The sequence below is a fragment of the Entelurus aequoreus genome, linkage group LG23 (genome assembly GCF_033978785.1).
Source record: "Entelurus aequoreus isolate RoL-2023_Sb linkage group LG23, RoL_Eaeq_v1.1, whole genome shotgun sequence".
NCBI lineage: Eukaryota > Metazoa > Chordata > Actinopteri > Syngnathiformes > Syngnathidae > Entelurus > Entelurus aequoreus.
The window spans coordinates 33462906-33480597 of NC_084753.1; the positions used below are offsets into that span (position 1 = coordinate 33462906).

The 17692-nt window shown below is 38.0% G+C and overlaps 2 protein-coding genes across 2 annotated transcripts; both read right to left on the bottom strand.

Moving 5' to 3' along the window:
- Positions 1–5835: 5835 nt before the first annotated feature.
- On the bottom strand, positions 5836–6819 carry LOC133640766 (trace amine-associated receptor 1-like). Its single transcript, XM_062034355.1, has one exon. It carries the CDS (start codon positions 6817–6819, stop codon positions 5836–5838), a length of 984 nt encoding a protein of 327 aa, XP_061890339.1.
- A 9770-nt stretch (positions 6820–16589) lies between these two features.
- Positions 16590–17488, bottom strand: LOC133640851 (trace amine-associated receptor 2-like). The gene is made up of 3 exons (XM_062034533.1): positions 17242–17488; positions 16661–16875; positions 16590–16610 (listed from the first exon to the last, which is right to left on the bottom strand). Exons 1-3 carry the CDS (start codon positions 17486–17488, stop codon positions 16590–16592), a joined length of 483 nt encoding a protein of 160 aa, XP_061890517.1.
- Positions 17489–17692: the final 204 nt, after the last annotated feature.

Below are 17692 nucleotides of genomic sequence, written 5' to 3' on the forward strand. Positions count from 1 at the left end.
TAGAGTGAAGGACTAGATGCAGTGCAAGACTTATCTTTTTTCGCTTTGACCGTAACTTAGGTACAAGCTGGCTCATTGGATTCCACACTCTCTCCTTTTTCTATTGTGGATCACGGATTTGTATTTTAAACCACCTGGGATACTATATCCTCTTGAAAATGAGAGTCGAGAACGCGAAATGGACATTCACAGTGACTTTTATCTCCACGACAATACATCGATGAAACACTTTAGCTACGGAGCTAACGTGATAGCATCGTGCTTAACGGCATATAGAAACAAAATAAATAGCGACGATTACCCCATTAATTTGAGCGAGGATGAAAGATTCGTGGATGAGGAACGTTAGAGTGAAGGACTAGATGCAGTGCAAGACATATCTTTTTTCGCTTTGACCGTAACTTAGGTACAAGCTGGCTCATTGGATTCCACACTCTCTCCTTTTTCTATTGTGGATCACGGATTTGTATTTTATACCACCTCGGAAAATGAGGGTCGAAAATTCATTTCAGTAGGCCTTTAAAACATTGAACACTGTTTCCAGACTCCAGCCCGTTCCAGTGGGCCTCTGGCCAGCGTATTTGAAGCTGTGAGGGGATTGTCTGTCCTGGTCTATTATCCTGTGTGGAAGTTGCTTCCTAGCAGATCCACTGTAGACACGGCACAAGAGCCAAGCGTGCAGTTTTTAACAAAGTGTTTAATGCACATAGGTTTTATCAAAGTCTTTCTCCCGCAGAACGTGACTTTTCAGTCACGTCCGTATCCTCTCTCCCCCTCTGCTCTCGGCCGCTCACTGTCAGCTGTGTCTCGCCGTCAGCACATGCCCCGCCCCCATTCGATGGTGCTCGTCCTCAGCACCATAGACAGAGGCGGTGACCTTTGCTCCTGCAGGCGCACTGACCACACCTCCTTCCACATCCTGTAATTGTGTAATTGTCTGTTTTATAATGTCTTATTCATTTAGTTCTTATTTCTGTCATCGTGGTTTTAAAGTCTTATGTGTCTCACTGTGTTATTTTAGAAACCTGCCTTGGGACTACGGCTGAAAATGAGCATTTATGCTAAGTCCGGCGCATTTACACTGTTTATTCAAGTGTTGATTAATGTGCACTGTCCCAAACAGCAACTGATAATAAGAAATACACTATAGGGGTGTTTATCGATCTTAAAAAAGCATTTGACACTATAGATCAGGGGTGTCCAAACTTTTTCTACTGAGGGCCGCATACGGAACAATTAAAGCCTGCGGGGGCCATTTTGATAGTTTTCATTTTCAAATCATAACAAAATATATGGATTTTTTTTTTTTTTTTTACCTTTAGGGCTCCCGGGGACCATAAAGGGTCTAAGTCATTAAAATGTTAAAAATGTTAAAATTTAACGCTTACAGTAAATCTCTACAGTATATCAACTTCAGGTTGATATAAAATTAAAAAAAACAAAAAGATTTTATGCCTTTTCTGTCAAGACAACTTTGTTTTTTACAATAAAACTGAAATATGCAATATTTCCCCCACTGCCCAAAACCCTCAGAAAGCAATGTTTGATGTGAAGTAATTAGAGCCTTAAAAACATTAATAATGCAAGACACCATTGATATTAATTCATTGTTATTTTTGAGTAATCACAGTGAAAAGATAAATAAAATCCCAATAAATTTATTTGGGATCCAAAAGGTGCCCCACTTATAAAGTGATACATTTGTATTAGTTTCTTTTTTACTTTCAACACTTAAGTTACGAGATCAACTTCAGATATATCTGTCAATTTTACGTTTGAACTATTATTTAGTTTGTTTTATGCTCTTTTGTCAAAGAAAACGTTGATGTTTTTGTATGGCAACCACACAATATATGCAATATTTGCCACATAAAACATTTTAAAACTGAAATATTTGAAATAATTGGAGCCTTGAGAAGGTCAATAATTCATGATAACATTGATTTTTTTTTTTTTTTTTAAGCAATGGCAAAAAAAGAAAAATAAAGATAGACAAAAGAAAAAAACAGCCTGCATGGCAGCTTTGTGTCAACATTGCAACTTTTTCTAGTTAATGTTTATTTTTTATTTTTGCAATAGCATTTCCAGAATGTGTGGCGGGCCGGTAAACAATTAGCTGTGGGCCGCAAATGGCCCCCGGACCGCACTTTGGACACCCCTGCTATAGATCATTCTATATTATTGTCCAAGTTGTATTCATTTGGTGTGAGAGGAGTAGTTTTAGACTGGCTAAGAAGTTATTTAGATAACAGACAAGAGTTTGTGGATTTTGTGGGTAATACATCTGAACAAATGAGGATTGAATGTGGAATTCCACAAGGTTCGGTTTTAGCACCAAAATAGTTTATTTGAAATATTAATGACATATGTGAGGTATCAAAGTTATTGAAACGAGTATTATTTGCGGACGACACCAACTTTTATAGTTCGGGACATGACTTAAAAGCATTATCAAACATTATTGAACAGGAAATGATTGAACTTAAGAGATGGTTTGATGTCAATAAATTATCATTAAATTTAAAAAAACAAAGTTTTATGAAAAGGGAGGAAACGATCAAACTGTCAATAGATGGAATTGATATTGAAAGGGTTTCTGAACTTAGATTTTTAGGAGTGATACTGCATGATATGGAAACCTCATATTGCACATGTACGGAAAAAGATGTCCAAGAGTATTTTTATATTAAATAAGGTTAAATATGTGTTAGATCAGTGGTTCTCAACCTTTTTTCAGTGATGTACCCCCTGTGAATTTTTTTTAAATTCAAGTACCCCCTAATCACAGCAACGCATTTTTGGTTGAAAAAAAGAGATAAAGAAGTAAAATACAGCACTATGTCATCAGTTTCTGATTTAGTAAATTGTATAACAGTGCAAAATATTGCTCATTTGTAGTGGTCTTTCTTGAACTATTTGGAAAAAAATAAAATAAAATAACTAAAAACTTGTTGAAAAATAAACAAGTGATTCAATTATAAATAAAGATTTCTACACATAGAAGTAATCTTTAACTTAAAGTGCCCTTTTTGGGGATTGTAATACAGATCCATCTGGATTCATGAACTTAATTCTAAACATTTCTTCACAAAAAAAGAAATCTTTAACATCAATATTTATGGAACATGTCCACAAAAAATCCAGCTGTCAACACTGAATATTGCAGTGTTGCATTGTAATGAATGGAATAGCCTACTTGATTTGATGTTCAGTTTATGAACTTACATTCATATTTTGTTGAAGTATTATTCAATAAATATATTTATAAAGGATTTTTGAATTGTTGCTATTTTTAGAATATTTAAAAAAAATCTCACGTACCCCTTGGCATACCTTCAAGTACCCCCAGGGGTACGCGTACCCCCATTTGAGAACCACTGTGTTAGATTACAGAGCAATGCGTATATTGTATTGTGCACTTATATTGCCATGTATCAGCAACTGTGTGGAAGTGTGGGGGAACACATATAAGAGTAACATAAAGGCATTGTATCAACTACAGAAAAGAGCTATAAGGATTATTCATAAAGCAGATGATCTAAAACACACTAACTATTTATTAATTCGGGTTTATTGAAACTACAGGAGCTAGTAAAGTTACAGACAGTATGTGTTATGTTTAAGGCTAAAAGTAAAATATTACCAGCAAATTTACAAAAAGTGTTTGTCATCACTTCTGAGAATGAAGAGCGCAGAAGAAAAGGTCATTTCCAACATCAGCATTCAAGGACAACTTTAAAACAAATGTGTATATCAGTGGTGGGGGTTAAACTACGCAATTCCCATTAAAATGAGATAAAAGATTGTAGAAATATATTCCAATTGAAAAAATATATATAAAGACAGAACAATAAGATCATATGGACAGCCGTAATTGTCTACATTGTGCTTTATATTTATTATTTTACTTATTTTTTGTCTGGTTTTGTATTTGTTTTGTATCATCCCTTGAGGTGTATATTCCTTTTTTTGTTCGGTTGGTACTTCATGAAGTTTTGCACTTATTTTATTTTATTTATTTATTTATTTTTTTGTGTTTTTTGTTTGTTTTCATTATATTTGGATGTATCTGTTTGGTTTGTATGCGTGCGAATCTGGGCTATCCATTAAGTAAGACTACTTATTATGTTGACGGGGGCAGGAAATATAAGATTTTCCTCATCCTGTTCTTTCTCAAGCATAGGTGTATAAATATGTGTTTAGTTGATAAAGTTGTCTATTGATCAAAAATGCACATCAATGAAGGAGATAAAAAAAAATAAAAAATGAATGAATGAATTAAATTAAATAAATAAATAAAAATCATATTTTTCTTTGCCCTACTCCATTTGTTGTTTATTCTTGAAACACCTTTTTACCTTCCTTTCGCTATGTTTTGTGTTTGGTCTGTTTTTTTTTTTTTGCGTTTGAGTGTGTGTGTCTGTGTGTGTGTGTCTGTGGGTGTGTGCGTGCGCAGGTGTCAGTGTCAAGCCGTCCTTCTGCCATAGGGACTAAAAGTGCATTGTTGTTTGGCTGCAGGAATAAAGCTGGCCTACAAAGTCCTTCTATGTCCCTCTGCACCAGAACCTGAACACAACGCAGTGTAGTCGGGCCAAGCACACCAGAACTTAAACGAGCGAGAGGGCGGCGAACGAAAGCAAAAAGGAAGTGGAAACAAAATGAATAAGCACTCGATTATCCGATTATGACATGGCAACCCTTAAAGCATTTGAAACACAACAAGATAGCACAGTAAATAATTTCCCTGCTAAAGAAAAAAAAATCTCTAAGCTTAGATTGTTTTCCTCAATTGCTATTGATTATTTGTAATACAAACATCTCACTTTTAAATTTGTTTAATTTTTTAAATCAACATTAAAAACACAAGATACACTTACTTAAGTGCACCAACCCAAAAACCCTCCCTTCCCCATTTACACTCATTCTCACTCATTTACAAAAAAGGGTTGTTTCTTTCTGTTATTAATATTCTGGTTCCTACATTATATGTCAATATATATCAATACAGTCTGCAAGGGATACAGTCCGTGAAGCACACAGGATTGTGTGTGCTGCTGGTCCACTAATAGTACTAACCTTTAACAGTTAATTTTGATTAATTTCCATGAATTACTAGTTTCTATGTAACTGTTTTTATTTTATTTTAATTTCTTTTTTTGTTCAATATTTTTTTTATCTATTTAATTATTTATTTTTCAAATAAAGGACATTATCTTCACCAGACCAGGTTGTCAATGAAATTAGATTGTTTAAAGCAGTGGTCCCCAACCTTTTCGTAGCTGCGGACCGGTCAACGCTTGAAAATTTGTCCCACGGACTGGTGGTCGTGAAAGGGGCGGGGGGGGGGTTATGGTATTTTTTAATTTATTTTTTGTCATAAAGAAATACAATCATGTGTGCTTACGGACGGTATCCCTGCAGACTGTATTGATTTATATTGATATATAATGTATATATTGTGTTTTGTATGTCCAATTAATTTAAAAAAATGAAATAAAAAAAAATAAAAAAGTATTTTTTTTTTTTTTTTTGTGCGGCCGCGGACCGGTACCGGGCCCGGTGGTTGGGGACCACTGGTTTAAAGGGTTCTTAAAACCAGGTCCAGTCCAGATTATGTCCAGGCAGCTAATGTACACACCTTCATTTATGTACACTCAAATTAGGGAACACAACAACAGATTGCATATAATCTATAAACAAAATGACATTTTCAAAATGAGCATGTATGTACAGTCCAGATTATGTCATTTATGTACACTCAAATTAGGGAACACAACGACAGACAGGCAAACATCTCACTTTCCAGACCCCTCCTTATAATGCTTGATGCTAATGTCAGTTAAGTCTGGTTCTAGAAAAATTGCTTTGAAATACTTTACCTAATATAAGGATTTTAAAAGCTGACTGGAACCAGCTGTAAAAGAAAGCATAAATGAAAGGATTGAGCATAGAATTTGACAGAGCCAGCCAGGTAAGTCCTTCACCAACTGCCATCGGTACCTGGTTGAAAAGCTGTACAGAAATATAAATACAGAACGGAGTCCAGCAGATGAGGAAAACACCCATAACTATAGTCAGAGTCTTTGTGGCCTTTCTCTCCATCTTACTGACATTTGCTCCTGGTGTTCTACTCGGATAGTTGGTGTTTTGGATGCTGCGAGCCTGGTTCTGTGCTACAAGGAAGATCTTTGCATAGATGCATATCATTATGATCACAGGTATGTAGAAGGAGCAGATGACTCCTACAATATTTGCGATCAAAATATCGACGTAACATTCTTCCCCACACTTTGCATAGTTGAATTCCGCCACCACAAAACCGGCGGCGACGAGAAGTGAAAGAGTCCAACTGAGCAGGATCATGACCGCAACCGCTTGAACAGTGAGCGTGGTTCTGTAAGTCAGAGGTTTACACACCGCGTGATACCTATCTATGGAAATACAGCATAAATGTAGAATAGAAGCAGTGCTCAGGGTCACGTCGATGCTGTTCCGCACTTTGCAAATCACTTCTTCTTGGTAGACACAGTAACTGAGGGTGAATTCAATGCTGAGAGGGAACAATAAAACACCGACAAGTAAGTCGGCCACTGCCAGAGAGAGAATGAGATAGTTAGTGGGAGTGTGGAGCTGCTTGAAATACACCACAGTGATGATTATGAGGAGGTTTCCACATATTATGATGACGGATAATAAGCAAAGAAATATGTTCAGAAGCACACACCCGGAGGAACGTGTTTTTGACGGTGCATCGTACATATCGACTTCATAACAAGGATGTATGACAGCAGTTCTGTTGAAGGTGACCTCTGGTGCCATGTATCTGGGTGCCTGCAAATACACTCAGTTAGTCATAAGCCATATTATTGATATGTCATGAATAGTTCCAGTCTGGCTTACCTTCTTTGCACGAACGTGTTGAAGAATCTTCAATGTGTGTTCCTTAGAAGCATGTGACAATGTGTAGACGTCTTTTATACCACCATGTGTACATATGCATAATATATTCATCTTCACTTGTCCAATTGAAAGTGAGACAATGTTTGGTTGACATTAGCCCAACCCAGGCTTAGCAATACTTTGACTCAAGGGCCAATTTGGATCAAAAGAAAAAAATATATATAAAAAAAATAAAAAAATTTTAATATATATATATATGTACATATATACTAGGGCTGTCAAACAAAGTATTTAATCGTGATTAAAGGCCTACTGAATTTTTTTTTTTATTTAAATGGGGATAGTAGATCCGTTCTATGTGTCATACTTGATAATTTCACGATATTGCCATATTTTTGCTGAAAGGATTTAGTAGAGAACAACGACGATAAAGATCGCAACTTTTGGTATCTGATAAAAAAAAAGCCTTGCCCCTACCGGAAGTAGCATGACGACACCGGGGGAAGGACTGCTCATATTTTCCTATTGTTTACACCAGCAGCGAGAGAGATTCGGACCGAGAAAGCGACGATTACCCCATTAATTTGAGCGAGGATGAAAGATTTGTGGATGAGGAACGTTAGAGTGAAGGACTAGATGCAGTGCAAGACATATCTTTTTTCGCTTTGACCGTAACTTAGGTACAAGCTGGCTCATTGGATTCCACACTCTCTCCTTTTTCTATTGTGGATCACGGATTTGTATTTTAAACCACCTCGGATACTATATCCTCTTGAAAATGAGAGTCGAGAACGCGAAATGGACATTCACAGTGACTTTTATCTCCACGACGATACATCGATGAAACACTTTAGCTACGGAGCTAACGTGATAGCATCGTGCTTAACGGCATATAGAAACAAAATAAATAGCGACGATTACCCCATTAATTTGAGCAAGGATGAAAGATTCGTGGATGAGGAACGTTAGAGTGAAGGACTAGATGCAGTGCAAGACATATCTTTTTTCGCTTTGACCGTAACTTAGGTACAAGCTGGCTCATTGGATTCCACACTCTCTCCTTTTTCTATTGTGGATCACGGATTTGTATTGTAAACCACCTCGGAAAATGAGAGTCGAGAACGCGAAATGGACATTCACAGTGACTTTTATCTCCACGACAATACATCGACGAAACACTTTAGCTACGGAGCTAACGTGATAGCATCGTGCTTAACGGCATATAGAAACAAAATAAATAAATCCCTGACTGGAAGGATAGACATAAGATCAACAATACTATTAAACCAGGGACATGTAAATACACGGTTAATGCTTTCCAGCCTGGCGAAGGTTAACAATGCTGTTGCTAACGACGCCATTGAAGCTAACTTAGCAACCGGACCTCAAAGAGCTATGCTAAAAACATTAGTTATCCACCTACGCCAGCCAGCCCTCATCTGCTCATCAACACCCGTGCTCACCTGGGTTCCAGCGATCGACGGTGCGACGAAGGACTTCACCCGATCACAGATGCGGTCGGCGAGACGGAGGAAGTTAAGGTGAGTTCGGCGGCTAACGCGTCTGCTATCCATCTCTGTCTTCCTGGCTGTGTTGCTGTAGTCCGCCGCTAATACACCGATCCCACCTACAACTTTCTTCTTTGCAGTCTCCATTGTTCATTAAACAAATTGCAAAAGATTCACAAACACAGATGTCCAGAATACTGTGGAATTTTGAAATGAAAACAGAGCTTTTTTGTATTGTATTCAATGGTGTACCAATTCTTCCGCATCAACTGATTCCGTCACGCGCATACGTCATCATATCTAGACGTTTTCAACCGGAAGTGTGGCGGGAAATTTAAAATTGCACTTTATAAGTTAACCCGGCCGTATTGGCATGTGTTGCAATGTTAAGATTTCATCATTGATGTATAAACTATCAGACTGCGTGGTTGGTAGTAGTGGCTTTCAGTAGGCCTTTAACCACATTTTGTTCATAGGTAACTCCAAATTAATTGTGATTAATTGCAGATAGATATCATTTTTCATCATTAATAAATGTACCGTAGACCAGTGTTTTTCAACCTTTTTTGAGCAAAGGCACATTTTTTGCGGTGATAAAACACCACCAGCAGAAATCATTAAAAAACGAAACTCAGTTGACAGTAAAAAGTTGTTGTCGCAATTGTGGGATATGACTTTAAACCATAACCAAGCATGCATCAATATAGCTCTTGTCTCAAAGTAGGTGTACTGTCACCACCTGTCACATCACCCCCTGACTTATTTTGACTTGTTTGCTGTTTTCCTGTGTGTAGTGTTTTAGTTCTTGTCTTGCGCTCCTGTTTTGGTGGCTTTTTCTCTTTTTTTGGTATTTTCCTATAGCAGTTTCATGTCTTCCTTTGAGCGTTATTTGCCGCATCTACTTTGTTTTAGCAATCAAGACTATTTCAGTTGTTTTTATCCTTCTTTGTGGGGACATTGTTGTCATGTTCGGATGTACATTGTGGACGCCGTCTTTCCTCCACAGTAAGTCTTTGCTGTCGTCCAGCATTCTGTTTTTGTTTACTTTGTAGCCATCATTTTTCTGCATAGCCTTCCCTAAACTTCAATGCCTTTTCTTAGGGACACTCACCTTTTGTTTATTTTTGGTTTAAGCATTAGACACTTTTTAACTGCACGCTGCCTCCCGCTGTTTCCGACATCCACAAAGCAATTAGCTACCGGCTGCCACCTACTGATATGGAAGAGTATTACACGGTTACTCTGCCGAGCTCTAGACAGCATCGACACTCAACAACAACACATCATTTGCACACTATAATTACTGGATTGCAAAACATATTTTTTACCCAAATGGGTGAAATTAGATAATCTCCCACGGCACACCAGACAGTATCTCACGGCACACCACTGCCCTAGACAAATAATCTCATCTCATCAAGCTCATCTCCTGCACGCGTCACTCTGGCGGCAGCAAGAAGCTACAATCAATCAGCACTCCGCGCACCTGTCGGTAATTGTTAGAATAATTGTTTCTAAATTATCACAAAAGCTTTGTATTACATTGAGTTCCTGGCAGGGGGATGGGAGCTGTCTTTGGGGCCTACCAGGAGGAAGGCTCGTAAAACTCCACTGTGACTTCAAAGCGGACAGATGGCAGGATCTTCCCAATTTCTAGACGAACTCTTTTTTTTTTTTTTTTCTTTAGTTTATTTCGAACATGAACACACTTACAGCTTAATACATCGCACAATTTCATATCATTTCATTTTACCTCATGCCCGAAAAGGAGTAGGAAGAAGCAAAGCTTATTTAATCCTACCCCTTTCCCACTTCAGAGCGTTTACAAATATATAGAATCATTTACTGACCTTTTTATACAATAAAATAACATCTATGAATTAGTATACACAACAGTTTTGTAATATGTAATTAATTAATTCAGTCATTATTAACATACTGAGATGAAGAATATCTTATTTTCAATAAGGTTGGAAGTATTTCTCATAATTCTTCTTCTTTGTACTTTGTAAGCACTATTATTTTTTAACAACCTCTTAAACTGGATCATATGAGTACAAGTTTTAACTTCTTTACTTAATCCATTCCATAATTTAATTCCACATACTGATATGCTAAAATTTTACGAACTCTCTTTGAACTATTTTATGGAACTCTTTTCGAACTATTTTACGACCTCTTCTTTTGAACTGTTCTGTAACCAAAGGCAACGCTGTTTACGACCCACTTCCCTCTGGAAGCAGCTGTGGTCAGGTGGGGGGAGAAAGTCAAATAAAGAAGGAGGAATGCAATCTTTTGGCAGAGCGTGGGTGACACTGTAAGAGGTTACAGGTCGACACGTTTTCTCCTCAATATTGAGTCCAAATTGAATTCTGCCTCTGTTTGATTCTTTGCCTCCTGTCTTGTTTAATAGATGTCATCAGTGTTTGAACCTGACAGTAATGATCTTCCTGGGCTTCTAAAGCTAGTGCAGATCCTGCGTTCCGGGCCAGAATGTAATCATCTGTTCCTGTACAGTAAGCCACGTCTAGCTCTATGCACACTCTTTGCTCTCTGTGTCCTCCTTGTCGCTCCAACTGCAGACCTTCATTCCCACGTTGACGAGCTGTGTGTCTCGTCATTCCTCGTTCCTCTGCTTCCCGGACTGCCTCTTGGATCTTGACCTCCTGCTTGGACACGGACCTCCTATGCCCCGCTATAGCCCCCGACTTCCTGCTTGTCTCACGGACATTCGAGCCTGCCTTTCCCCTCCGTGACTTCCGCCTCTCGCTCCACACTCCCGGTAACACACAACAGCTAATCTCCACACATAGTCTCACACACATACACTCTTGGATTTTTGTCACACTCAAATCCCTTGTTTAATTTATATATTTTTTTGTTATTATATGTATATAGTGTATATATAATAAATCATAGTACTAAAACGACTTCCGGACGGCTTCGAAACGATTCTGGTCCACCATCCGCCGCCTCAGGGGGGGAAGCAGTGCACTTCAACACCGTGTATGGTGAGGATGGTGTGCTGCTGACCACTACTGCGGCTGTTGTGGATCGGTGGAGGGAATACTTCGAAGACCTCCTCAATCCCACCAACACATCTTCCTATGAGGAAGCATTGCCTGGGGAATCTGTGGTGGGCTCTCCTATTTCTGTGGCCGAGGTTGCCGAGGTAGTTAAAAAGCTCCTCGGTGGCAAGGCCCCGAGGGTGGATGAGATCCGCCCGGAGTTCCTTAAGGCTCTGGATGCTGTGGGGCTGTCTTGGTTGACAAGACTCTGCAACATCGCGTGGACATCGGGGGCGGTACCTCTGGATTGGCTGTACTTCTGGATTGGCTGTCGGTAATGATCTTCCTGGGCTTCTTAAGGCAGTGCAGATCCTGCGTTCCGGGCCAGAACCACCACCCCTGTGACCGGGGTGGTGGTTCCTCTCTTTAAGAAGGGGAACCGGAGGGTGTGTTCCAACTATCGTGGGATCACACTCCTCAGCCTTCCCAGTAAGGTCTATTCAGGTGTACTGGAGAGGAGGCTACGCCGGATAGTCGAACCTCGGATCCAGGAGGAACAGTGTGGTTTTCGTCCTGGTCGTGGAACGGTAGACCAGCTCTATACTCTCGGCAGGGTCCTTGAGGGTGCATGGGAGTTTGCCCAACCAGTCTACATGTGCTTTGTGGACTTGGAGAAGGCATTCGACCGTGTCCCCCGGGAAATCCTGTGGGGAGTGCTCAGAGAGTATAGGGTATCGGACTGTCTGATTGTGGCGGTCCGCTCCCTGTATGATCAGTGTCAGAGTTTGGCCCGCATTGTCGGCAGTAAGTCGGACCCATTTCCAGTGAGGGTTGGACTCCGCCAAGGCTGCCCTTTGTCACCGATTCTGTTCATAACTTTTATGGACAGAATTTCTAGGCGCAGTCAGGGTGTTGAGGGGATCCGGTTTGGTGGCTGCAGGATTAGGTCTCTGCTGTTTGCAGATGATGTGGTCCTGATGGCTTCAACTGGCCAGGATCTTCAGCTCTCATGAAGGTTGAAAAGTTACTTGGTGCAGCTTTAAATAATTTTGAATAGGTTTTGAGTTCTGTAAAAAGAACAAAATTGTATCTTCTGCATCACAACACTTTTAAAGGGATTTTATTAGTTCTTCCGACCCACCAATTTGCAACACAAATGTGTCTCTTCACTTCGTTCCGAGCCACCAAACTACTTTTCTTAAATCATATTGTTTTTCTATTTTGTTTATTTGCATTTTATCTACTTACACTTTAGTAAAAGAACTCTGACCTAATATTGTCTGTTTATTTAAAAGGTGTCAGTGTGGAAATATACTATCATCCATACGTCATCAGCCTGATTTGCATAAGCTCGACCCCGAAGGGAATAAGCGGTAGACAATGGATGGATGGATGAGCCGTGAAATGCATTGGACACACAAAGCATACAGGTCTACAGGAAAAAATGGTTCCAGGAACTAAAGGTTCCAGGAACTTTAAGTGCCTGAACTTTTGGTGGAAAAAGGCCCATTTGTTCCTTTTTTCCTTTTGAATACTTATTGGACTGTTGTGCACCAGCAAGTTAATATGGAATGTGATTCTGTTTTTTTGTCCATTGTAAATGTATTTTCTGTTTTTTCCAACTGCAGTTTATTTTTTCCATTTTTTGGTGTGTTTTGCACTGTGGTTTTGGTTGTTGTCGCACAATCAATATGATCTAAGAAAATCAACCGGACTCTGCCTGATGGTGACTAGAGTCCCATCACATTCTGTAAAATCCATCAAACGTTCAAAAGGTTTTTGTGCGCACTATTCTTACAGTTTTTTCCCTACAGCAGGGGTGTCAAACTCATTTTTAGATGGGGGGCCACATCGAGAAAATTCTACTCCCAAGTGGGCCGGACTGGTAAAATCACGGAATGATTACTTAACAATAAAGACAACTTCAGATATTTGTTAAAGAATAGAACAAGCACATTCTGAAAATGTAAAAAATCATAATGTTGTTGTTGTTCTTTTTTTACACTTACATGTTGCGGTTAATAGCATTCTATCTTTATTTGTTGTTATTTATATTTTCTGAATAAATGATGTGATAATGTTCATCGGTCAACTCATTGGTGTTGATTTTCAATCTATCAAGATAAATTACAGGATGTTATTTTTGTAGTTTGATCATTTTTTTCGACTGATGTACTAACATCATGTGGTTTATTTTGTACATATGTAACAACATCTACACAGAGACAAAGAATTGCTATTGCGACATCCAGTGGACACATTTAGAACAGCAGTTTCATTCACCCAAAAATTTCAGGTTAATTTTTAGACTTAGCAAACTCATCCCGTGGGCCGGATAAAACCTGTTCGTGGGCGTGATCTGGCCCCTCGGACCGTATGTTTGACACTCCTGCCCTAGAGGCTTGTTGTGTGGTAATCTTTTTTATTTTTATATTATTAATTTTTTAAGTATCCTTCTTGTTTTCAGTTTTTTAAAGGTGACTTCCGTGGAACTCAACAAAAGTAATTATTGGTAATTATTACACATTTTGCATTGTACAGTCGCGATCAAAAGTTCACATACACTTTTGTTTCATCTGACATCACATGGACAAAGATAAAACCTTCTGGAGGGAAAGTTCTGTGGTCAGATGAAACAAAAATGTAGCTGTTTGGCCACAATACCCAGCAATATGTTTGGAGGAGAAAAGATGAGGCCTTTAATCCCAGGAACACCACACCTACAGTCAAGCATGGTGGTGGTAGTATTATGCTTTGGGCCTGTTTTGCTGCCAATGGAACTGGTGCTTTACAGAGAGTAAATGGGACAATGAAAAATGGAAGATTGCCTCCAAATTCTTCAGGACAACCTAAAATCATCAGCCCCGAGGTTGGGTCTTGGGCGCAGTTGGGTGTTCCAACAGGACAATGACCCCAAACACAAGTCAAAAATGGTAAAGGAATGGCTAAATCAGGCTAGAATTAAGGTTCTAGAATGGCCTCCCCAAAGTCTTGACTTAAACGTGTGGAAAACCAACAAATTTAGCTGAACTGCACCAATTTTGTGAAGAGGAGTGGTCAAAAATTCAAGCAGAAGCTTGTGGATGGCTCCCAAAAGTGCCTTATTGCAGTGAAACTTGCCAAGGGACATGTAAGCAAATATTACCATTGCTGTATGTATACTTTTGACCCAGCACATTTGCTCACATTTTCAGTAGAGCCATAATAAATTCATAAAAGAACCAAACTTCATGAATGTGTTTTGTGACCAACAAGTATGTGCTCCAATCACTCTATCACAAAAAAATAAGAGTTGTAGAAATGATTGGAAACTCAAGACAGCCATGACATTATGTTCTTTACAAGTGTATGTAAACTTTTGACCACGACTGTATTTTGCAAGTATTGTAAGTGATGTGTGTGGTTTGCATTTTGACACTACGCTTGCTGACTTCTGCGATAAAATGTTGGAGAAATTCAAAAGTGCTGTATGGACATTAAGGACTGTAAAAATTGTGCATTAATCCCTCTGTATAAAACACATTTAAGGGGCTTTTATTGGTTCTTCTTACACTGCAAAAACTGAAATCTAAGTAAGATTAAATATCTCAAATAAGGGTGATATTTGCTTATTTTCTGTCTGATAATATAATTCTTCTCACTAAGCAGATTTTATGTTAGAGTGTATTACTTGTTTTAAGTGTTTTGCTCCTAAATGATCTCAGTAAGATATTACAGCTTGTTGCTGAGATTTTATGACCTATATTACCTATATATAAGTCTCGTCTTAAGACCCACTTTAATTCTTTGGCTTTTAACACTACGTGAGTTGTGTGGTCCTCTGTCCTCTGTTGTCTTCCGTGTTTTTTTTTTTATACATTTTGATTTCTATTTACTGTTTTAATTGTTTTTTCCCTTTAAAATGGTTTTTATTTATATTTATTTTTTTATTGTTTTTATATTGGTTCTATATTTATTTATTTTTTGTTTTTATTCAGTCATTGTTGGAGCTAACGATAATATTTGATTATTGTTTTTAATATTGTTGTTAATACTGTTTTTAATATTGTTGTGCAGCACTTTGGAAACATTTTTGTTGTTTAAATGTGCTATATAAATAAAGTGGATTGGATTGGATATTGAGTAAAACATGTTTGAAACTAAAATATCAAGTGTTGCAAAGATATGTCATCAACACTCACAAGTATAAAACTACTTTTTTAAAGTAATCATTTCTTCTTTCAAGCATGGTATAAAAAATCATGACCTTGACACAATTGTGTCTCATAATTAAAACAGATGGCAGCCAAATGGACTTTGCGGTTTTATTTTCAATGAAACAATAGAAAAGATGTACTCATCTAGTAGTAGAGTTGGCACAGTACAGTAAACTGACAGTTAATATTTAAACATTTGACATTTCTAACAATTTTGAACAGAAATAGTTCATACACATTCAGATAAATTCTTCAAAATTACAATAAAAAAAAATTGCCCGTATATATATATATATATATATATATATATATATATATATATATATATATATATATATATATATATTTAAATTTTTTTTTTTTTTAGTATAAGTTTGCTAATTTCAAGAAATGTAATGCCGAGCACATATCATTATGTCAAGATAATGCACTAGCATTTACTTCATTTAAGAATAGTTTCTATTAAAAAAAAGTGCACTTGTTATTAGTGAGAATATACTTATTTTAAGGTATTTTGGGGTTCATTGAGGTTAGCTAATTTTACTTGTTTTGGAAAGTCTTGACAAGCCACATTTTCTTGTTCTATTGGCAGATAATTTTGCTTAGTTCAAGTAAAATACCCCTAATTTTTGTATTTTTTTCCCTTGTTTTTGAACACTGACTTCTTGCAGTGTGTTTCTTTGGCAGTGTTCTATGCTTGTGTGTGTGTGTGTGTGTGTGTGTGTGTGTGTGTGTGTGTGTGTGTGTGTGTGTGTGTGTGTGTGTGTGTGTGTGTGTGTGTGTGTGTGTGTGTGTGTGTGTGTGTGTGTGTGTGTGTGTGTGTGTGTGTGTGTGTGTGTGTGTGTTTCCTTCCGCACACAGCGCCTCTCACACGACACGTTGATGACAATTCACGTGCAGCTTACCCATACCGAGCATATTATTCAAGTCTGGTGTCTGAACAATCACTTAGACATATTTTTCCAGACATAACTTTTTTAAAAGCAGACCTGTACCAGCTGTAAAAGAATGCATAAATAAAAGGGTTGAGCATAGAATTTGACATGACCAGCCAGGAAAGAACTTCAGCTCCCTCAAATCTCACTGACACCTTGCTGATAAAAGATATCATAATGAATATAAAGAAAGGACTGCAACAGAGTAAGAAGGCGCTCATAACTATAGCCAGAGTTTTAGTGGCCTTTCTCTCCATCTTCCTGACAGTTGCTCCTGGCGTCCTGCTGGGATAGGTTCTGTTTTGGATGCTGCGTGCCTGTTTCTGCGCTACAAAGAAGATCTTTGCGTATATGCATAGGATTATGATCATAGGAAGGTAAAAGGTTAAAATGGGTCCTGAAACATTCACCATAAAAACATAAATATAACATTCTTCTCCGCATTCTGCATAGTGTAAGGTTGCAAACACAAAACCGACAGACAGTAGAAATGAAGAACTCCAACTCAACAAGATCATGAACACAACAACATTAACAGTGATTGTAGTTTTATATACCAGAGGTTTACACACTGCGTAGTATCTGTCTATAGAAATACACATTAAATTCAGAATAGAAGCTGTGGTCAGTGTTACTTTAAAGCATTGTTGAGCTCTACAAATCAAACCTCCATGGGTCCTACAGTAATCCTTACTGAATTGTCTGCTGAGAGGAATGATAAAAAGACCAACAAGTAAGTCCGACACAGCCAGAGAGAGAATGAGATAGTTAGTAGGAGTGTGAAGCTGCTTGAAATAAATGACAGACATGAGTATGAGGAGGTTTCCACATATGATGACAACACATATCAAGTAAGGGAATAATCTCAGTAAATCGCAGGAAACATATGGTTGACAGGAAATTATAACTTCAGTTGTGTTGTTTTTGCCTTCTGGTGCCATGTTTCATTGAGCTGAAAAACAAATGAGTTATTATTATGAGAGATTAAAAAGTCTCAAGTCGGATATATTGATCGGCTGGCCTACCTGTTTTAAATGAATCCTTGATGAATCATGACTGTTGTGTGTCCTTCAGAAGCGTGTTACTGTATGTACTCAGGTTATATATCAGTGGTCATCTAATTTGCACTGCATATTAATTTTTCC

What these genes read in the sequence shown, in the direction of transcription:
- LOC133640851 (XM_062034533.1), bottom strand. Translation starts at nt 17,488, where the DNA reads ATGGCACCAGAAGGCAAAAACAACACAACTGAAGTTATAATTTCCTGT. An exon ending in TCCTCTCAGCAGACAATTCA is followed by an intron (nt 16,876 to 17,241) that starts GTAAGGATTACT and finishes TCTTCTTTGTAG; the next exon opens with CGCAGAAACAGGCACGCAGC. An exon ending in CTGAAGTTCTTTCCTGGCTG is followed by an intron (nt 16,611 to 16,660) that starts GTCATGTCAAAT and finishes ATTCTTTTACAG; the next exon opens with CTGGTACAGGTCTGCTTTTA.
- LOC133640766 (XM_062034355.1), bottom strand. Translation starts at nt 6,819, where the DNA reads ATGGCACCAGAGGTCACCTTCAACAGAACTGCTGTCATACATCCTTGT.